This window comes from Mucor mucedo, assembly GCF_025094135.1.
Source record: "Mucor mucedo strain NRRL 3635 chromosome Unknown EV154scaffold_201, whole genome shotgun sequence".
Classification (NCBI taxonomy): domain Eukaryota; kingdom Fungi; phylum Mucoromycota; class Mucoromycetes; order Mucorales; family Mucoraceae; genus Mucor; species Mucor mucedo.
Genome location: NW_026252485.1, coordinates 1 through 17,599, shown reverse-complemented (window position 1 = coordinate 17,599; position 17,599 = coordinate 1). Strand labels below are relative to the sequence as shown.

At 38.2% G+C, this 17,599-nt stretch overlaps 5 protein-coding genes and 1 non-coding gene across 6 annotated transcripts; 5 read left to right on the top strand and 1 right to left on the bottom strand.

Moving 5' to 3' along the window:
* Nucleotides 1-6,057: 6,057 nt before the first annotated feature.
* EV154DRAFT_t143 lies at nt 6,058-6,131 on the bottom strand. The gene has a single exon. It is a non-coding gene; the product is annotated as a tRNA-Val (tRNA).
* Nucleotides 6,132-6,686: 555 nt separating this feature from the next.
* EV154DRAFT_431660 (uncharacterized protein) lies at nt 6,687-8,000 on the top strand (the record flags this gene model as incomplete). The annotated part of the gene is made up of 2 exons (XM_051596625.1): nt 6,687-7,105; nt 7,160-8,000. The coding sequence occupies 2 exons, from the start codon at nt 6,687-6,689 to the stop codon at nt 7,998-8,000; spliced, it is 1,260 nt and encodes a 419-aa protein (XP_051451159.1).
* Nucleotides 8,001-8,582, top strand: EV154DRAFT_431654 (Endonuclease/exonuclease/phosphatase; the record flags this gene model as incomplete). Its single annotated transcript, XM_051596624.1, has 1 exon — nt 8,001-8,582. A coding segment is annotated over one exon (582 nt), but the record flags the coding sequence as incomplete, so codon positions are not given.
* Nucleotides 8,583-8,840: 258 nt separating this feature from the next.
* Nucleotides 8,841-9,941, top strand: EV154DRAFT_581118 (uncharacterized protein; the record flags this gene model as incomplete). The annotated part of the gene is made up of 2 exons (XM_051606632.1): nt 8,841-9,594; nt 9,691-9,941. Coding segments are annotated over 2 exons (1,005 nt in total), but the record flags the coding sequence as incomplete, so codon positions are not given.
* A 438-nt stretch (nt 9,942-10,379) lies between these two features.
* EV154DRAFT_581112 (uncharacterized protein) lies at nt 10,380-11,864 on the top strand (the record flags this gene model as incomplete). Its single annotated transcript, XM_051606631.1, has 1 exon — nt 10,380-11,864. A coding segment is annotated over one exon (1,440 nt), but the record flags the coding sequence as incomplete, so codon positions are not given.
* A 4,866-nt stretch (nt 11,865-16,730) lies between these two features.
* EV154DRAFT_570794 (uncharacterized protein) lies at nt 16,731-17,579 on the top strand (the record flags this gene model as incomplete). Its single annotated transcript, XM_051606220.1, has 3 exons — nt 16,731-16,902; nt 16,968-17,449; nt 17,515-17,579. Coding segments are annotated over 3 exons (719 nt in total), but the record flags the coding sequence as incomplete, so codon positions are not given.
* Nucleotides 17,580-17,599: the final 20 nt, after the last annotated feature.

The window sequence follows — 17,599 nt, the reverse complement described above, 5'->3', positions numbered from 1 at the left end:
GCTTTAATGGACGCCATATTACCATTAGTTGAAATAAATCAACAAATACCCACCACTTCGGAATGTACATTACCAGGTGCCATGATTACTTTAGAATTACCACCTAACGCCACAGCTCATAAGAGTCAATATCCTATTCCCATTGCATACAAGGAAAAATTGTATACCCAAATGAAAGATTGGTGGGACCAAGACATTATTACATTAGCACCAGCCAATACCACCTTCAACAGCCCTTTGCTTTTTGTCAAAAAGAAGAATGTTCACGGGGAATACACAGGGGATGCTAGAATTACCATTGACATTCGGTTGGTTAATCAACAGCTTCTAAACAATGATCGTTTTATCTTACCTGCAATTAAAGATCTACATCAGAAAATGAGCGCATTCCAACTGTTTAGTACCATTGACTTAAAACAATGTTTTCATCGATTTCCCATGGAAAAAAGCTGTCAACCATACACCAGTTTCACATACGAAGGTCAACAGTACATGTTTAAGCGTGCTCCTTTTGGTATTACACATGTGGCAAATCAGGTCCAAAGAGCAATAGCTACACTCTTCCAAGATCTTCCATCCGTTACGGTTTATATTGATGACATCCAAATATCCACCCATAACGATATGGCCTATCACACTTTGCAACTACAAGAAGTAATGAAACGGTTAAACAACTCGAACTTGATCATGAATTTAGATAAAGCTAAATATGCTCAATTTGAAATTGACGTGTTGGGTTTTACCATTAATAAGAACGGCCTATCATTGAATAGTAAGAAGCTAACGGATTGCATGAATTGGCGTATACCCCAAACGGGAAAGGACATTCAACGATTCCTTGGATTCTGTAACTTTTTTCGAGCCAATCTGTGCTCTTACTCACGATTCACACAGTCTCTTGACAAGCTGCGTAATAAGGGGTCGCTGAAAGGCATCTGGACCGAGGTACATTTAAAGGCTTTTCGAACATTACAATATGCTCTGTCACACGCGCCTGTGTTATCCCCTCCAAACTTCAAATATCGCATGCACGTTGCCAGTGATGCCAGCGCCTACGGTATAGGTGGGATCATTTACCAAGTTATCCACGATAAAATATATTACATCTCATTCGCTGCGAGATCCTTAAGTAAACACGAGATGGCCTATAGCACCAATAGACGGGAGATGTTAGGTTGCATATACTTGTTTACCAAATTCAGACATTGGTTGTACTTACGCAAATTTACTTTGCATGTCGATCATCGTAGTCTGATTTACATTAACACCCAACCGGTTCTCAATTCTATGTTACTGGGCTGGCATGAAACAATTCAAGAATTTGATTTCGACGTTGTCCACGTTAAAGGCATCGCAAATATCATACCAGACGTCCTATCACGTTTATTTGAACCACTCGATGCTTCTTCCAATCACGGTCCCATGACAAATGTCTCCATGTCACAAACACCTAACGAGTCTTCAAACTTCGAGGGGGGTAGTATGTCCACGAACATAAAGAAGGACAAATTGCATGAAACAAAAGATAAAGAAAGAAAAGAAACGGTTTCAAAAAATAATAACACAGACCTGATTAAGGCAGAGAATGCCCTGGCTGAAATTGAGCAGTCACTTGCAGCTAAAGACAATGCAATGAAAGAGCTCAACCTTAAATCAAACAATGAGCAATTAATCATTCGAAAATCTGAATTAGCAGATTATATGACTCCTCCAGAAAACGAGCGATCAAAAATAATTGAAAGACATCATCAGCTAGGTCACTACGGCATCAACGCGATTGAAACAGCCATACACAATGATTTGTTACATTGGAAAAATCTTCGAGAAGATATAAAAAAGGAAATAGCAACCTGTCAAAAATGTTTAGCATTCAACATTGGTAAGCACGGGCACCATCCTCCTAGATCTATATTACCTGATGCTCCTGGAACACATTACGTTGCAGATTTAGGTACTTTCTCAGTTACAAGCGCAGAAGGAAACAATTATATCCTAGTAGTAGTGGATCTTTTCTCACGTTTTACAATTTTACGAGCCATACCAGATAAATCCGCAATCACCATTGCAAAACAATTTTTAGACATATTTACGTTGTTTGGATGCGGAAGGATACTCCAAACAGACAACGGGTATGATTTCTGCAGCTCTCTTTTAGAAGAAGTGTTAGTGCAATTAAACATCCAACATCGTACAGGATTACCTTATACCCCGCAGTCTAACGGTACGTGTGAAGCATTTGTATCAAAAGCCAAATCCACTATTGTAAAAAGCCTACAAGGTACAAATCACTTGTGGGATATTTATTTACCAAGTACGCAATACTACTTAAATCTAAAGTACAGCCGGTTACATCACAGTAGGCCATTTACTGTCATGTTTAATAGGCAACCTAATGATTTTGACGCTGACTACTCTAAAGACACAGGGTACGTGACTAATAAGACGATTGATCCGAAAGCTATTAAAGAAAAGCTCGATCAAGTTACAAACCTAATTATACCAGCTTTGAAAAAACGCATCAAAGAAACGCAAGATGCCGATAATAAATATTTTATGAAAAGAAATAAAATAATCTATACGCCATTCCCCATCGGCAGTGAAGTTATGATAAAAAACGTACTACGTAACTCCAAAACTGAGCCCAGATATGAGGGACCTTTCACTGTATCAAATTACACGTCCAATGGCAGCTACATACTAGTAGACAAGTCAGGGGCTCTGTTGACAAGAGATATACCTACGTCGCATATAAAATTAGTATCTACATCTAACGTAAAACCGGAAAATGAAACTGAGTTACACTACGAGGTACAGGCGATCACGGATCATAGAGGTCAAGCCGGAAATTATCAATACAAAGTTAATTGAAAAGGTTATGATTCGAGTCACGATACCTGGGAACCAACTGAAAGTTTTGATTCTAAACAAGAAATAGAAAAATATTGGGCTCGTAGAAAAACGCCTGTAACTACTGGTCATGCACGACCACCTAAGACCGTTAATAAAAGGACGATACCAGATAGAAATGCGTACTCCTTAAAAAAGCGATCAAGAAATCTACAATTGAAAAATAACAACTTATAACAACGCGTTGTAAACATATACTCAATTAGTTATATCAACCGGAAGATCTTCAACACGCTCTACATTATTTATAAGGGTTTTAGTACAAGCTCAACAATAAAGACAACGTTACACGCAGATCACGAACCATAAAAAGTACGATACATATTTTATTTATACATCTACGACATGGAGAATCAACTTACATACATGCAGAATACAATGATAGAAAATACATACACATTATCACAAGTTATGTTTCAGAACTTAACGACAACTTTACTAAAATACGACACAATATTATGCTTGTCATTATCTGCGATATATTTGTGTTACGACTATTATTTCTTAATGAAACAAGGATTAAACACATTATAAATCTTAATTCTTAAAAAGATAGATACAATCTCCTTTCGTTGGGGGTAATGTTGTATACACAAATATCTCGTAGTGTATACAAGCACTATTCTGTGAGTTACTTTAGCGAAGAAACTCGAAATAGTTATTTTGTGTCACCTCACGTACACGCGGTTTACACGCAACATCTGCATTAACAAATGATAAAAACAACTTATAAATAATATCACAGCTTACAATGCACGCATGGTCCACACATGCTTACTGCAATATGTTCACATTATAAATCATTCTCTCAGCCTGCTCTATTAATTGACAAGTACCGAAAGGACTTTGTCAATTCCTATATAAACCATCCTCTAATTCAATAATAAAACGATATTCAATTTACCCAGTCTCACAATTACCTTTTTCTTTATCTTATAAACTGTCTATCTTGTTTGATAGAACAGTCAAAATAAAGTTTGTCAGGCACAGACTGATGTCATATTTACGTCATTGATGAAGCATTAAAACTCAAAATAATTTTGGGTCCTCATTCGTAAAAATGTAATTATATTTATGCTTGGCTAATTTTTTTTATTCAAAAAATATTATTTTTTAAAACCTCGACGACTGAGGACCCCTAATATAGTCCCGTGCTCACTTTTCTTGAGAACTTTTATCTTAAACTTCATGTTTATTTCATTCTATTATTTTTATTCAAACTCGCCTATAACCGTATACTTGGTTATTCTTTTGGCTTTGTTCAATTTAAAATTACTGTATTATAGTCAGTCATAGTGATAGAAATAAAAATGATATTTATTTGGAAAATTAGAAGACTCTTGTAACATTCTTTTATATTACTTCGGTAGAATTACAATGGATTCTTGTCTCCTGAAGCTTCCTGATGTCAATTGTCTTGGTGTCCGACAAATACGTATATTTGACCAAGCTGTACAGCTTGGCCAATAATATTTTCTGCGTGAAAAGGTAATCTTTTATAACTCTGTAGAACTAAAACTATAAAAATTCAATTGGAACACCCATGCTCTCACGCAACAACCTTTATCCTTGGTTGGTCGATCGATTCCAATTCTGTATGAACAGTAGTACCGGCAAGACACAGAATTTTTTTTTACAAAAAATACAATAGATGGGAGCTCAAGAACTAGTGATACAATGTGAGTAGTAGTGATTGGTTTAGATTTAGTTTTGACAGTAAGGTAGAAGGAGAATAATACACGTTTGTAGTTAATTATTCAGTTCTAAGTGAGCCCCACGTTGTTTTATATAAATATATAATAAATATATATGGTAACGATCCAGTTAAGTAAAATAAAATAAAAGGTCTTGATAGACAGATACAGAGAAAAAGAGACTAAGGCTTCGGTTTTTCTAGGGAGACAGTAAGATAATAGGCCAATTATATATATAAGATATAGTGTTCGGAATGAAGATCGAGACACTCGAGCGAGCTTCGATCGTGTTCCAGTCGAAGCTCGCTCGGATACGTTTTTTTGCAGCTCGAGCTCGCTCGAAGTTTCTTAAGCTGGGCTCGGTTGCGAATACGATAGCTCGAACTCGCTTGCACTTTTTATTACACAAAGTGCACGTCAAAGTGATGTTAATTACAGAAAATTATGATAATAAAATTGTTATTTATTGAAATAGAAGTTGGAAAAAGAAAAAGAAAACTTTTTTTTTTCACCAGCCTTAACACCAAATTCGGATAATTAAATCAAACTATTACTGCATCTAAAATTATGATACATTTGGATTTGTGAACATGAAGGTTTAAATTAATTATGATACATTTGGATTTGTGAACATGAAGGTTTAAATTAATTCTGTTACGTCATGTTACTATGGTTGCTGTAAAAAATTGGCTTAGTTGGGTATAGTGTGCAACACTGTTTCATTTTCTATGGTAAATGTGTTTGTTGGTTGTACAATTAAATAAAAGTCCAAAGCATTTTAATTGGAATTATTAGAGCATAAATAAAAAAAAATGGTAAAGGGAAGAAAAGATTAAAATCAAGGGGAAATGCCATCTGTAGTCTTTCAAGTACCTTAACCTTAAAGTGACTACTATCGACATTTTAGCCGAGCGAGCTTCGAGCGAGCATCGATCGAAGCTCGCTCGAACCCAAAAAAAGTGGCGCAAGCTCGAGTACAAAAACTCGGTTCGAGCTTCGTTCGAACTGGCGCAAGATCGGTGCAAGCTCGAAAAGTTCGAACACTAATAAGATATAATATTTGATAGGCAAGTTTATGATAAAAGCATATAGTAAAATCTGAATGTTATTGAAATATGTTTTATTTTAAGGTTTATATAGTTTTTGAGAAATCAAAGGATCGGTAACGATACCCTTGATTTCGATTAAATAATAATAATAATAAATATGTCAAAAGGTTTTAAATATAAAAAGGTAAAGATTCAAGTTAGAGAAGTACAATGCTAAAAGTTAGCATGAAAAATATAAATTGTCTGAGTAACGTTTTTAGTGTTGAAGTCAATTATTACATATTGAAAATCCGCATTGTAACACCAGGTTTAGTTCAGGAAAAAAAATTTCTTAAGAAAAAACAGCATCTGTTACAAATCTTGGGTCAATATCATCGTCTCACGTTTCTGTGACAGTTTTTAAAAAATGATTTCTGCCAGACTTGAACTGGCGACCGTCTGCGTGTTAAGCAGACGTGATAACCGACTACACCAAGAAACCATCTTGTTCTGCTACCAAATTATTGACATAAAAATTCTTTCTAAAATTTTTATTTTATAAGATAACTAGCGTTTTTTACTACTTTAAACGAAAGAACAACTCTTTGCAATCATTTCAGTGAAATCCCCAACCCAAAAAACCAAGATCTCGTTAAACAGCAAGGACATCATTGTCACCAGTGATTCTCCAAACGAGATCCGAACATTAATGGAAGAAAAACAAGAAATAGCAACTACAACCAAGGAAACACCTCCTGAAGTTGTTACCTCTGATAGTAGATCAATTTTACCTCTCAAAAGACATCACTCCAAAACCGCTGCAACTTTTCTGGGAGATATGGTTCTCTCCAAAAAAAAGGCACCGGCTACAAGCACTGCAGTAACTGAATCATCCAAAAGCACTTTTAAGCTACTAGGTCAGAAACAACAACCCAATCGCAATGCTACTGAAAATAAGGGGCTTAAAACACCCTCCAGTGGAAACAGAAAGAACTACTCTACCACCGTTGCTGACAGCACCGAAACGGTAAAAGCGAGTGACTTTGACGACATCATAATGGAAGAATTCTCTTTCGGTGAAACCTCAACATTCTCCAACAAAACCAGGTCACCATTGAGCGATCTATTGGTGGGTGAGGATGCACCTAAATGGGCTCGTTTAATGGTAAAGCAACTCGAACAGCACGCCAACCAGCTCAACCAGTTGGAAGCAGTACTGAATGAGAATGCCAAGCTACGCAGTGCCTTAAAACAAGCCAATTCCAGAATTTCCATGTTAGAAGGCAAAAACCCCGCCTCTAAATTAGGAGATCGTTTTAATTTCTCAGTCCCTGAGGATCACCTCAAGAAATTAGGAACACAAGCGTCAAAATATTCGGATGCTAACTTTCCTCAAGCAAAGTCAACTCGTGCAAAGGAATCAACTGTCGACAATAATGTCAACAAAGACAAGGCTCCAAAGACTAAGAAAGTACCGTCTTTTGCTGACATTACCAAACAGCAGGTACCTACAAAACATAAATTTCGCAGCGTTACGGCAAAACAACGTAAGACCGCAGCACGTATTTTCGAAGCACCTGTCAATCGTGAATTATCCGGTAGTGGATCCTACAAATATCTCTATTTACCTAACAAATATAGAGACCGTTTAAAGGCTTTTCGTGACAAACTTAAGAAATTAGGTATCGATAATGGCCGTATTTTGGATATCAACTATCCCGCTCGTGGTGTGGTGGCTCTCCTGATTCATCAAAACTACGAAGTCGAGATTGTAGACATATTCCAAAAGTTCAAGATTGATCCCATCCCAGATTTTAATCCTAAATCTACTGATCATCTTACGGATCCAGCTCTTGCTGAGTTGGACACTGATACACGTACTTCCAAGGCGGTTGAATTTCATCAAAATAGATTGATAAAAGCTATTGGATATATACGTAAGTATCTTCGACGTTCTGTTGCACGTGATTTTATTTCACAAGGATGGATTTCAGACGATCAAGCTCGTCAGGCTTTAGCAGACGGCGATATTAAGGATAATAGCCGGATGGAGGCGCAGATCGAAAAAAACAAAACGATCAAGCCCAACAGCTCTTTTGTCAGGAAACACCAATCAGGTGCTCAACAAAGTGGATCTCGCACAACAACTACACCAATAACCCGATCAGCAAAAGACCAGAGGCATATGGATAAAATTGATCAAGCTATGCTGGATGATGAACACTTGGCAAAGATTTTCGGCGGTAGCACAGAGGTAATAGATTTAATGGAAGAAGACACTGACACTACCATTCAATCTGGATCTACACAACAACAAAAACAAACAACAACTCCTTTAGCTGGTTCAGGTGAAACTAGCCCCCATCATTAAATGAGTACTACCAAGGATCTCACCATCACCATATGGAACGCAAACGGTCTGGTTCGTCAAGAAACTGACCATGTTACTAATAATCTCTTTAATTCCGATCTCATATTTATCACCGAAACCTGGCTTCTCCCTCCTCTCCAGTTACAAACAACAAAAAATTGGACCCAATATCACACTTTTGGATCCAAAGCACAAGGCACCAAAACATGGCGTGGACAACGAGGAATCTCTCTATTAATTAATCCTAACTGCCATTACAATGTTACACACTTACACCTCTTTGCTCCAGAGCATAAGTATAGCCAATTTATTTTCTCTTGCCAAATTTCAGATATTTTAATCCATTGTGTCTATTTGCCACCCTCTCTATCTGATGAATTTGCTTTAGATCTTCTTGAATCTCTTCCAAAAACAACACATCACTCACAAAACAACACAATTATTTGTGGCGATTTCAATGCTAGAAATTCAATCCTGTTAGGTGACACACGATCATCCGCTCGAGGCACCAAATTAGGCGACTGGATTACAGTAAATGGATTAACCTGCTGGAACGCCATCTTAGCAAAAGGTATACCCACCTATACTTCCGCTAGCCGAGGTGTCAAGAAAAAATCCAAACCCAATATTCCTGAAGTTTTAAAACTCGTGGATGATGATTCACCTTCTGACTCTGAACATGATGACGATGTAGGTACCGAGAGTGAGGATGACACACAGAATGATCATGAGGTATCAACTGCATCGACACTTTCATCAAGAAAACGACAAGCTGGATCCAAATCTTTTCAGAGTATCATTGATCTGTTCATCTCGTTAAAGGATCTGATAAATCCCTCAATGTTGGTACATCAAGATCACCATATGGGATCTGACCATGTACCAGTGTCGCTCTCATTTAGTATGACTAGTAACCTACCGCCACCATCTGCGCATCCAAGATTACTATGGAACCTTTCCCGATTAGGTCAAGAAAAATACCATAAAAAATATATCTCACTCTTTACAGAAAAAATTTCACCACTCCACCTGGAACTCCAACAGGAGTTACAAGATGCGATGAGTAATGGTACTTCAACACACAACGACAGCGATCCACCTGATATCAACTATCTGGCCAATGAATTGACAGACATTATCCATCACTGCTTGGATCTATCTGTCGGACGTAAAAAACCAAAACAGCCTGGTGATGCCTACTTTTGGACGCCAACTCTGCAAAAATTATTGGATACAAGGGATCAAGCACACCGTGCCTGGAAACGCTGTTCCAATGGCTTGAACAAGGCACTAAAATGGGTAGAATATACTGATGCAATGGCCCTATACCGGATCGAATTAAAACGACAACGTAGAGAGACATGGAAAAATTTTTGTAGCAAATTGTCAGATGGTTCCTTTTCTGAAACCACATCCATCATCAAAAAATTACGTAGAAAAAAGGTAATCTCACCCTCTTTCTCTCACCCTGAAGGTCCAAAAGCAGCAGCCACTGTAATGGCCCGACATTTAAGAGGTGTTTTTTCTGGAGACACTCTCCCTGAACTACGTCCTTCTGCCCCACTGATACCAATGGGACCAGCAATAACGGATCGTGATCAACCACTTTTCCATGACCTACTAGAAATACGCATGCCAAAGCTGATCCCACCAAAACCAGCAATAGGCGGTGTTTGTATTCCTCCAGTAGCCTGCGATTACAAACTTGGTGAATGTCCTTTTACAGTCGATGAGGTGATTATTAGCCTCCAGTACAAACTGGCTCGACGAAAAGCACCTGGGGTTGACCATCTTCGAACTGAAATGCTCATACCTATATGTGATGCCATCGCTCCAATTCTGGCTATGCTCTACAGCTTGTGCTGGATTTGGTCTATTGTACCCAAAGCATGGAACACGGCTCAAGTCGTACCCATATTTAAAAAAGGTGATCCCTTACAAGCCGCCAATTATAGACCTATCAGTCTCACATCTATACTACGTAAGCTGATGGAATTGTGCCTGACAAGAACACTACATGCAACATCCCCAGATCTTGATATCGTCCAAGGTGGTTTTCGAGAACGACGGTCAACTACTGATCAAGCTCTTGCTTTACATGAACTTTGCCGACAACATAAAGTGGACCATATGGGTGAACCCCCAATTCTCTGTTTTTTGGATATTAGACAAGCATATGACACGGTCGACCGTAACATTATTTGGAGAGCTCTTGAGCTTACTGTTTCCGAACAAATGCTTGGTTTACTGCAATGTCTTTTCGATCAAGTTTCCATTGAGGTACTTGTTGCAGGCGAAAAATCCCCAGTGTTCTGGCCTGGTACTGGAGTTTTACAAGGGTCGATTTTATCCCCATTTTTGTACTCTATATACATCAACACCTTACCCAATCTGCTAAGATCAATTAGAATACCATCCTCTTCCCGACTTTTTGATGAGGTCCCGAAGCGTCTCTATAATGGTCTCTGGCTCAATTCACTTCTATATGCGGACGATGTGGTCATTTTGGGCACATTCGAAACCATGCCACGGTTACTGAAGATGGCCGAACAACATTCATTTGAACTGGGTTACCGGTGGAATCCACTGAAAAGTGTGATTGTCAACTCACCCAAGTACATTGGCTCCTCACCCCTCAAACTTTACGGCTCTCCAATTCCTTGCGCAGACCATTTTAGCTATTTGGGCATCCCATTCAACAGCAATGCAGAGATAGATGTTACTATGCTCATTGAACGAAACACTCGATCAGCAATCGTGGCTATGAGAACTGGAATTCAACCTCTGGGAGTGCACTCTCCGTGTTTCTCTCGGCTCACCACAGCTAAACTCTACACTACGTTTATACGATCAAAAATGGAATATGGTCTAAACATTGCACTGTTGCTAATCAAACACAACAAATTAATGGAAAAGGCCCAAGATCAATGTCTTCGATTGGCGTTTGGTGGTCACAAAGCGGCTTCAACAACCGTCTTTAAACACCTCACCAACCTTCCCCACATGGGTGAACGTATCGACATGATCCGCTTGAAGAGTAATGTACGCATTTCAATGCTGCCTACATCGACTCTCATTGGGTCATTGTTACCTCATTTAACCACAGCTCCTATCTCGATAAGATTCCAATGGCCCCGTCTGTTAAATACGTGCAAAATTTGGCCTACCATTAACACTCCTCCCAAGTACACTTCGTACCAACATTGGATCGAAGTCAATGATAAGAAGCTTGCCCCTGCCATATTGAAATTCCGACAACAGCAACTTAATATCAGCCTTACAACAACTACTGGCAATATCCTCCTCAAAGCATGTCGACCGTATATTGGCGTAGACCCAATACTACAATTACCTATGACCACCTTCGAAAGAAGCCGATTACTCCGATGGCGTATGGGCTGGCTCCCTGCTCGTCGAGTACCATGCTCACGCTGCGACCACCATCATGCATCAAGGAATCATTTGGTTGACTGTCTTCGGGTAGCGGAAAAATTCAATATAGCTCCTACAAGCAGCCCAAACCCGTTAGACTATATCATCAACCAGCTTCCAAAATGGTCCAGTCTCTCACCGTCTATTAAACGACAACAAACCCACACATACCATAGATGGCTATTTTGGTGGCCTATCCTATCGGATATCATGCTGGAAATCGACCAGATCTGCCAGCCAGATAGTGTCTTCTCCCTCGAGGCCTCTGATTGTACTGGTAATACCACCCTCAACTGGCTTCTGCCATATCATCGACAACAACAAAATAGCATTGCTATCCCGCCTCTTAAATCCACCTTATACTGGTACATGGACGAAAGTTCATAAACCACGTCTTTGAAATCCTTCTTCAACTCTCAAATATCTTTTTCCCTTTCGCCTTTTTTCTTTCTTTTTTTTTTTTTAAAAAAAAAAAAAAAAAAAAAAAAAACAACAACAAACAAATTTCCGTCTCCGTACAATTCCTGCAGTTCATAGATCTGTCAAAACGCAATTCAAACCTTATTCATATTTATCATATTTTATATCTTCACTTTCCACAGCGCTTATAGCCTCGACCCCAATGATTAGATACTTGCCCACCATAGCCCAATCTTACTATCATATACTTAAATAAAATCTTTTGCCTACACCAAGAAACCGTCTTCTTTTTTGTTAACCTCAAATGTTTACTGGACCCTTACGTGATAACCAAGCACGTGACTATCACGTGAACCTATTCCTATTGGCCAGAAGAGTACTCTTCTAAGTACAAGTACAAAATAAAGTATGAGATAAAAGATAAAGATTTATTAATTATAATGTGGGGTTATTTATACTATCTAATTTGATTGATGTTTCATATGTATGTAATTGTTTTATGCTAAGTTAGTTCATGGCTTTGCTTGTTTGTTCTTATGACATATAGTTTTGATTTCTTGTTTGGTCTTGTTTTCGTGACCTTTGGTTTAAACCTTCGTTTAGGTCTTGTGAGTTCCATTGCGTCATAGTAGTTCTCCGTACCGGGCTGTTGTGCCGGAACTATTTCATTGGCTGGATTGGTTCTGACATTTTGATAAGGATTTCTCTGTCTGTTATGTTTACCTTCGCTTGGAGCGGGAATATAAACACAGTACATACTAATATACAAGGAGACTGTAAAGACTTGCAATTAATAATATACAACAGAAGAAATAGGGACACTATGGCGGACATACCAGCAGCTGTGAATTAAATGGAAACATAACTACCATTTTTTTAATTGCTCGATATCCCCAGCCAATAAGATTCGAGAAAAATATTACTACAAATGATAATAATATCATAAAAAAACAAAAGTGCTTCAAAAAGATTTCTGGAACCGTCAATATGTAGTTTAGATGTTATAAAAACTATCTCGAAGTTAAAATTAGATTGCTATATGCCAAAAATTTGATGCAATATTGATCCGAATTTGATGGGTTACGGTATAAAAAATAATTTTTTTGCGCCTGTGAAGCAAATGGTAACAGACTGCCATTTTTTTATTATTTTAAAAACCAGATTTATTTATTTATTTTTTTTAAAAAAAAAGGAAGTTCCTTTTTTTCGGTTCTGTGATTCTTTTATTATCATTTTGCCCCAAGAAAATATGACCTTATTCTATTCGACATGTGTTCCATAAAAGAAAAGAAAAGTAATGAAACGAATGGCAATTACAAAAACTTACAAAATGGAAATGTTTCCTTTATTTGCTTGAAGATTATCGTTGAATACATAGTAGGAGGCAATGACGTAGAACTGGTTTCCATTGGGAGGAAACTCAATTAACCCAACTTGATGTTCAATGTCTGCCACATTGATGACCGCGAATGTTGCTTGTGCTGATCCTGAACGAGCCTTGACAATTGGAACAGACTTGTCGTGTCGGGCCACGTCGTGGTGTTTCATGACTTCGACTAGCGCCAAAAACTGTGGGATGTTATTAAGTCAACATGCTTGAAAAAGAACTGAACAGCACCTACAAGCCAACAGCGAAGGGAAACGTGGAAGTGGCTAAGGTAAAAATAGAAAAAGAAAAAGGAGTTAGAAGCTAACTCAATGAAAACAGGAATCGACTTACTTTTTATAGCTGGTGGTGAACATCACGTAATGGTTTCCCCGACTTATCTCGTTCCTTTGTCTTCGGTACATGCTGGAGGAATAAACATTGTTGTTTATCCAAGCACGAGAAGCAATGGCAATTTCAGAATCACCGAAAGAAGTAGCAGCATTCACACCACTAGATCGTCGGTAATATCTAGATAAGGCATTCCTTTACTCGGCTGCATCTGATACCTTCTATCATCTCACCATCCAGAGAGGCGTTACCACCAAACGGCGCCCAAAGCTGCACATCATCCAGGCTATCAGGAAGATACATGAAATCGATGTTACCTAGTCCGGCTGGTACGATCAAATCAATTTTCCTCGTAATATCGATAATGCCGTTGATGAAATTACGAATTGCAAATCTTTCAATGAGCATACTTGCATTTCTACCGCCCATTCTTCTTGATTAAATTAGATTTCGAGTATACACCAATCGCTCTTTCCATGAGATCTTGCAGAGTAACACCTCAAGGGACCTTGTTTCTTGATGATGTATGGAACGTGAATTAAGTAATGTTGTACAGGACGAAACACGCTCCGAGAGATGTTTTTCAGATTGACCTGCTCCAGAAGATACGTGTGCCAAGTCGCAAAGAAGCTGTCAATGGTAATTATTTCTGTTAAATAACTGATATCCCAATACTGTAGTATACTGACTTACCCCTCCATTTCATTGATAAGATCTGGTATAAGATCCCACTGCAATGCAAGAGCACAACCTTTGACCAAGCCCAGGACGTTATTTTTGGCAGACCTGTTAGGCAGGTAGGGCACAACCAGTGTGGGAACAATGTACAAAAGGAAGTCCAACCAATCCACCGCACGTGTACCATCAATCTTTTCAAAAACATTGTCGAAGCTACCCTGGAAAGAAACAGGGACATGCTTTCTCGATGACGTGATGCAATCCCCACTAATATCCAAATTGTTTCTTGAGATGTAGAAAGGATAGTTGGCGATTGAGACGGTTTTATCTCGCTTTGCATAGTAGTACTTTTGATCTTTGGAAATTTCTACTGTGATCAGATCGTATAAATGTTTGCCGATACCTCTGGCTATAAGATGGAGCTCATCCAACCCAAAATATGAGGAACCGGTAAATGTCGATAGCTCACTGAAAACACTAGGTTGGTAAATGTTTTTTATCTATAGTAGGTACACATTATTAGTCTCGAGAAAACAAAAGGTCAAGTCATTATACTTACAGGATTTCCAGTTATGTAGTCTTGCAGTGGTCTCAATGGGGTAGAACTATCGTCGAAATACTTTCCATGAGACTTATTGTCTGAACTTCTCCCTTTCGATTCACAAAAACTACAACCGTATGTACTGGTATGAGAACCGTTGTGAGCCATATCCGCCACAGCTGGAATATCACCAGAGGCCAGCAACAAATATACTTTGGAGCGACAGATTTCGATATCACCACGTTTAACAACAAGCCCATGGGTTTCCAAATCCTTTAACTCGTCGATGATGGGTCGCAAGAATGAATCCAGATGAGTAGGTTTTTTAGGACCAGGTAAAATTGCTAGCTGTAACATATGCTCGTTTGTGTATCTAATGTCTAGTGTTTAGAAAGTTGTAACTTTTAAGACCAGTATAATTGTTACCTGATGGAAGAATCAAGATTGAATATCACAACGTGGATGATTGTAAAAGAATTTTTGCCCTTCTTTTGGTTTACAAACCCATCCGTGTAAAGACCAATGGCGATATCGTCAGGATCGGAGAAAAATCCCTTTCTTACCAGATCCTTGTAAATTTGCCCATCGAAAATATCACTCATTTGCATGTTACTTGATTCCCTGTTGGCTCTATAATTTAGAAGGTCTCTAGTGTGCGGATCAGCCAACATATTGGAAAGAAGATCACCGATAGACATCAATTTTATACTGGCGTTGGGGACCTTGATCAATTCAGTGCTAGTCTTATATCGCTTGTCGTCACAGTCAATACATTGGTCTTCTTCATCATCCAATCCATACAATCTACAGCCGTTGGGACTGACATCATATTCGTGGCCATGAACACTGGATTTAGCTTTGACTAAATCATCAACAACCTCACCATAGCTAATTTTGGCTCCGGGTTCTGAATGAATTACCAATGTGATGTTAGAAAATTTAATGTATCAAGGCCATATGTTTATTTTTATTACCCATCATAATCTCATCGTGGTCCCGAATAACCGTATTAACAAATCTTACAATGTCCCTGTAAGCAGCTCTGGCTATCTTGTGTTACAGCATCAATTGGGAAAGATGAATGCTCATTAATTCAGCTTTTGTGAATGTGTTTGAGCCGATTCTACTGGCTTGATAAACGTGAGCCCTGCCTTCATTTTCTTCAAAGCTGCATCCGCAATTATAATTGATTTGGTCATCAACATCCATGCCAACTGTGGTAGAGACTAAAATTATCTTGTAAGTTATTTTTAAAATAAGGAGATAAGGTAGTTATTTATACCGTAATCACTGACGTCTCCATTATCAGCAGAATTATAATTGCTTTCTTGCATATCGGTATCTTCAGATGTTGTTGTTCTTATATGAACTCTCTTATGGTTTTGGAGTTGACGGTAACTGTCAAAGATCATCAAACAGCTGTCACATTCAAAAGCTTCACGAGGAAGTCTATCTCTTTGTCTGTTGGCATTTGACGAAGAAGAGGGAGGGAATGACATTTGAAAATTTTAATATTTGTGGAAGTGTGATTTATATTTGGAAAATGTAACCGGTGTAAGTAATGTCTATATGTAAGGTGCTTTTTATATACTCAATAACCTAAGTTTAAAATCGTCTTTTTAATTATTTCCCTTTCATAGTGACATACGTCAATGATGAAAGTTCCCTGGAAGATGACGACAGGTACGATATATTGTTAGCTATGGTCTTTGACCTTAAGTATTAATTTCGATTTTGTTTCCGTCATTTAAATTTTAAAACGCCATGACATGACGACATGTCGTCAAAAAAAAAAAATGACATAATTTAGATAAGCAGACAATTTAACTCCAAGTAACTAAAGGTGGGATAAAAATATATTACATGTACTAGCATAGCTTCTTTTAACTTTTTTATACCTTTTTATTCATTAAAAAAATTATTTTAAAACAAACATTTCCAAATGTCTGATATGAATATTGCACTCACTAATTCTGTTCGTAAAATCGGACTTGACGTTACCGAGATCAAACAAATGCTAGCTGCGCTGTCTCATCAGTTCAAAAATCAATTTGCACCAAACATCACCGATGAAGATGTAAATATGATACAAAAAAGTATCGTCGAACAAAGTGGTAAAGCATATCCTTCCCAGATTCTGATAATCGTGACTGAATTAGTTTTTTTTGTATTTTTTTAGCTCTTGATCGAATCACCGAGTCTGTAAAAAGATCCCAAGTGATTGAATATCCTGATCAGCGTGGTAAACGAACGATTGACACAAATTCTGAAGATTTTGAAGGAAAGAAGGTCTCGGATAGACTTAATGTACTGCTGCAACTTTTACACACAAAAGACTGGCAGTTATTTTGTAAGGATATTCCCGATGAGCAACAAAAGCCACCTCTAGTCCCAATTTCACAACGTGATTTGGGAATCAAACGAGTTCAGTTAAAGTCACTGGCACGTTCGTTGAAGCATGATTTGATTGACCTGGACCACCCTGACGTGTTAAAAATCTGGAAGGATATCCCGGCAAATAATAGGGATTTTTACATGTTGCGCCTGGAAAAGCTTGCGAATGACAAGGGATTCAAAATATACCAGTGTAAGGGAATGTGGTGTGCCAAAAGCTTGTTAAGGGAGAGCTTTAAAAGTGACAAGCAAACACACAGAAGAAGGGTAACAGTAAAACATTCTTTAACGATTTATTTCATCAATATCTTTGACAAGGTAAAAAAATGTAGAATCAACAAGATCCCGATAGTTCAGACTCTATCAATGACGCTTTCGAAGATATGGGTCGCGATGAGTCCCCCATCATAGCAGACG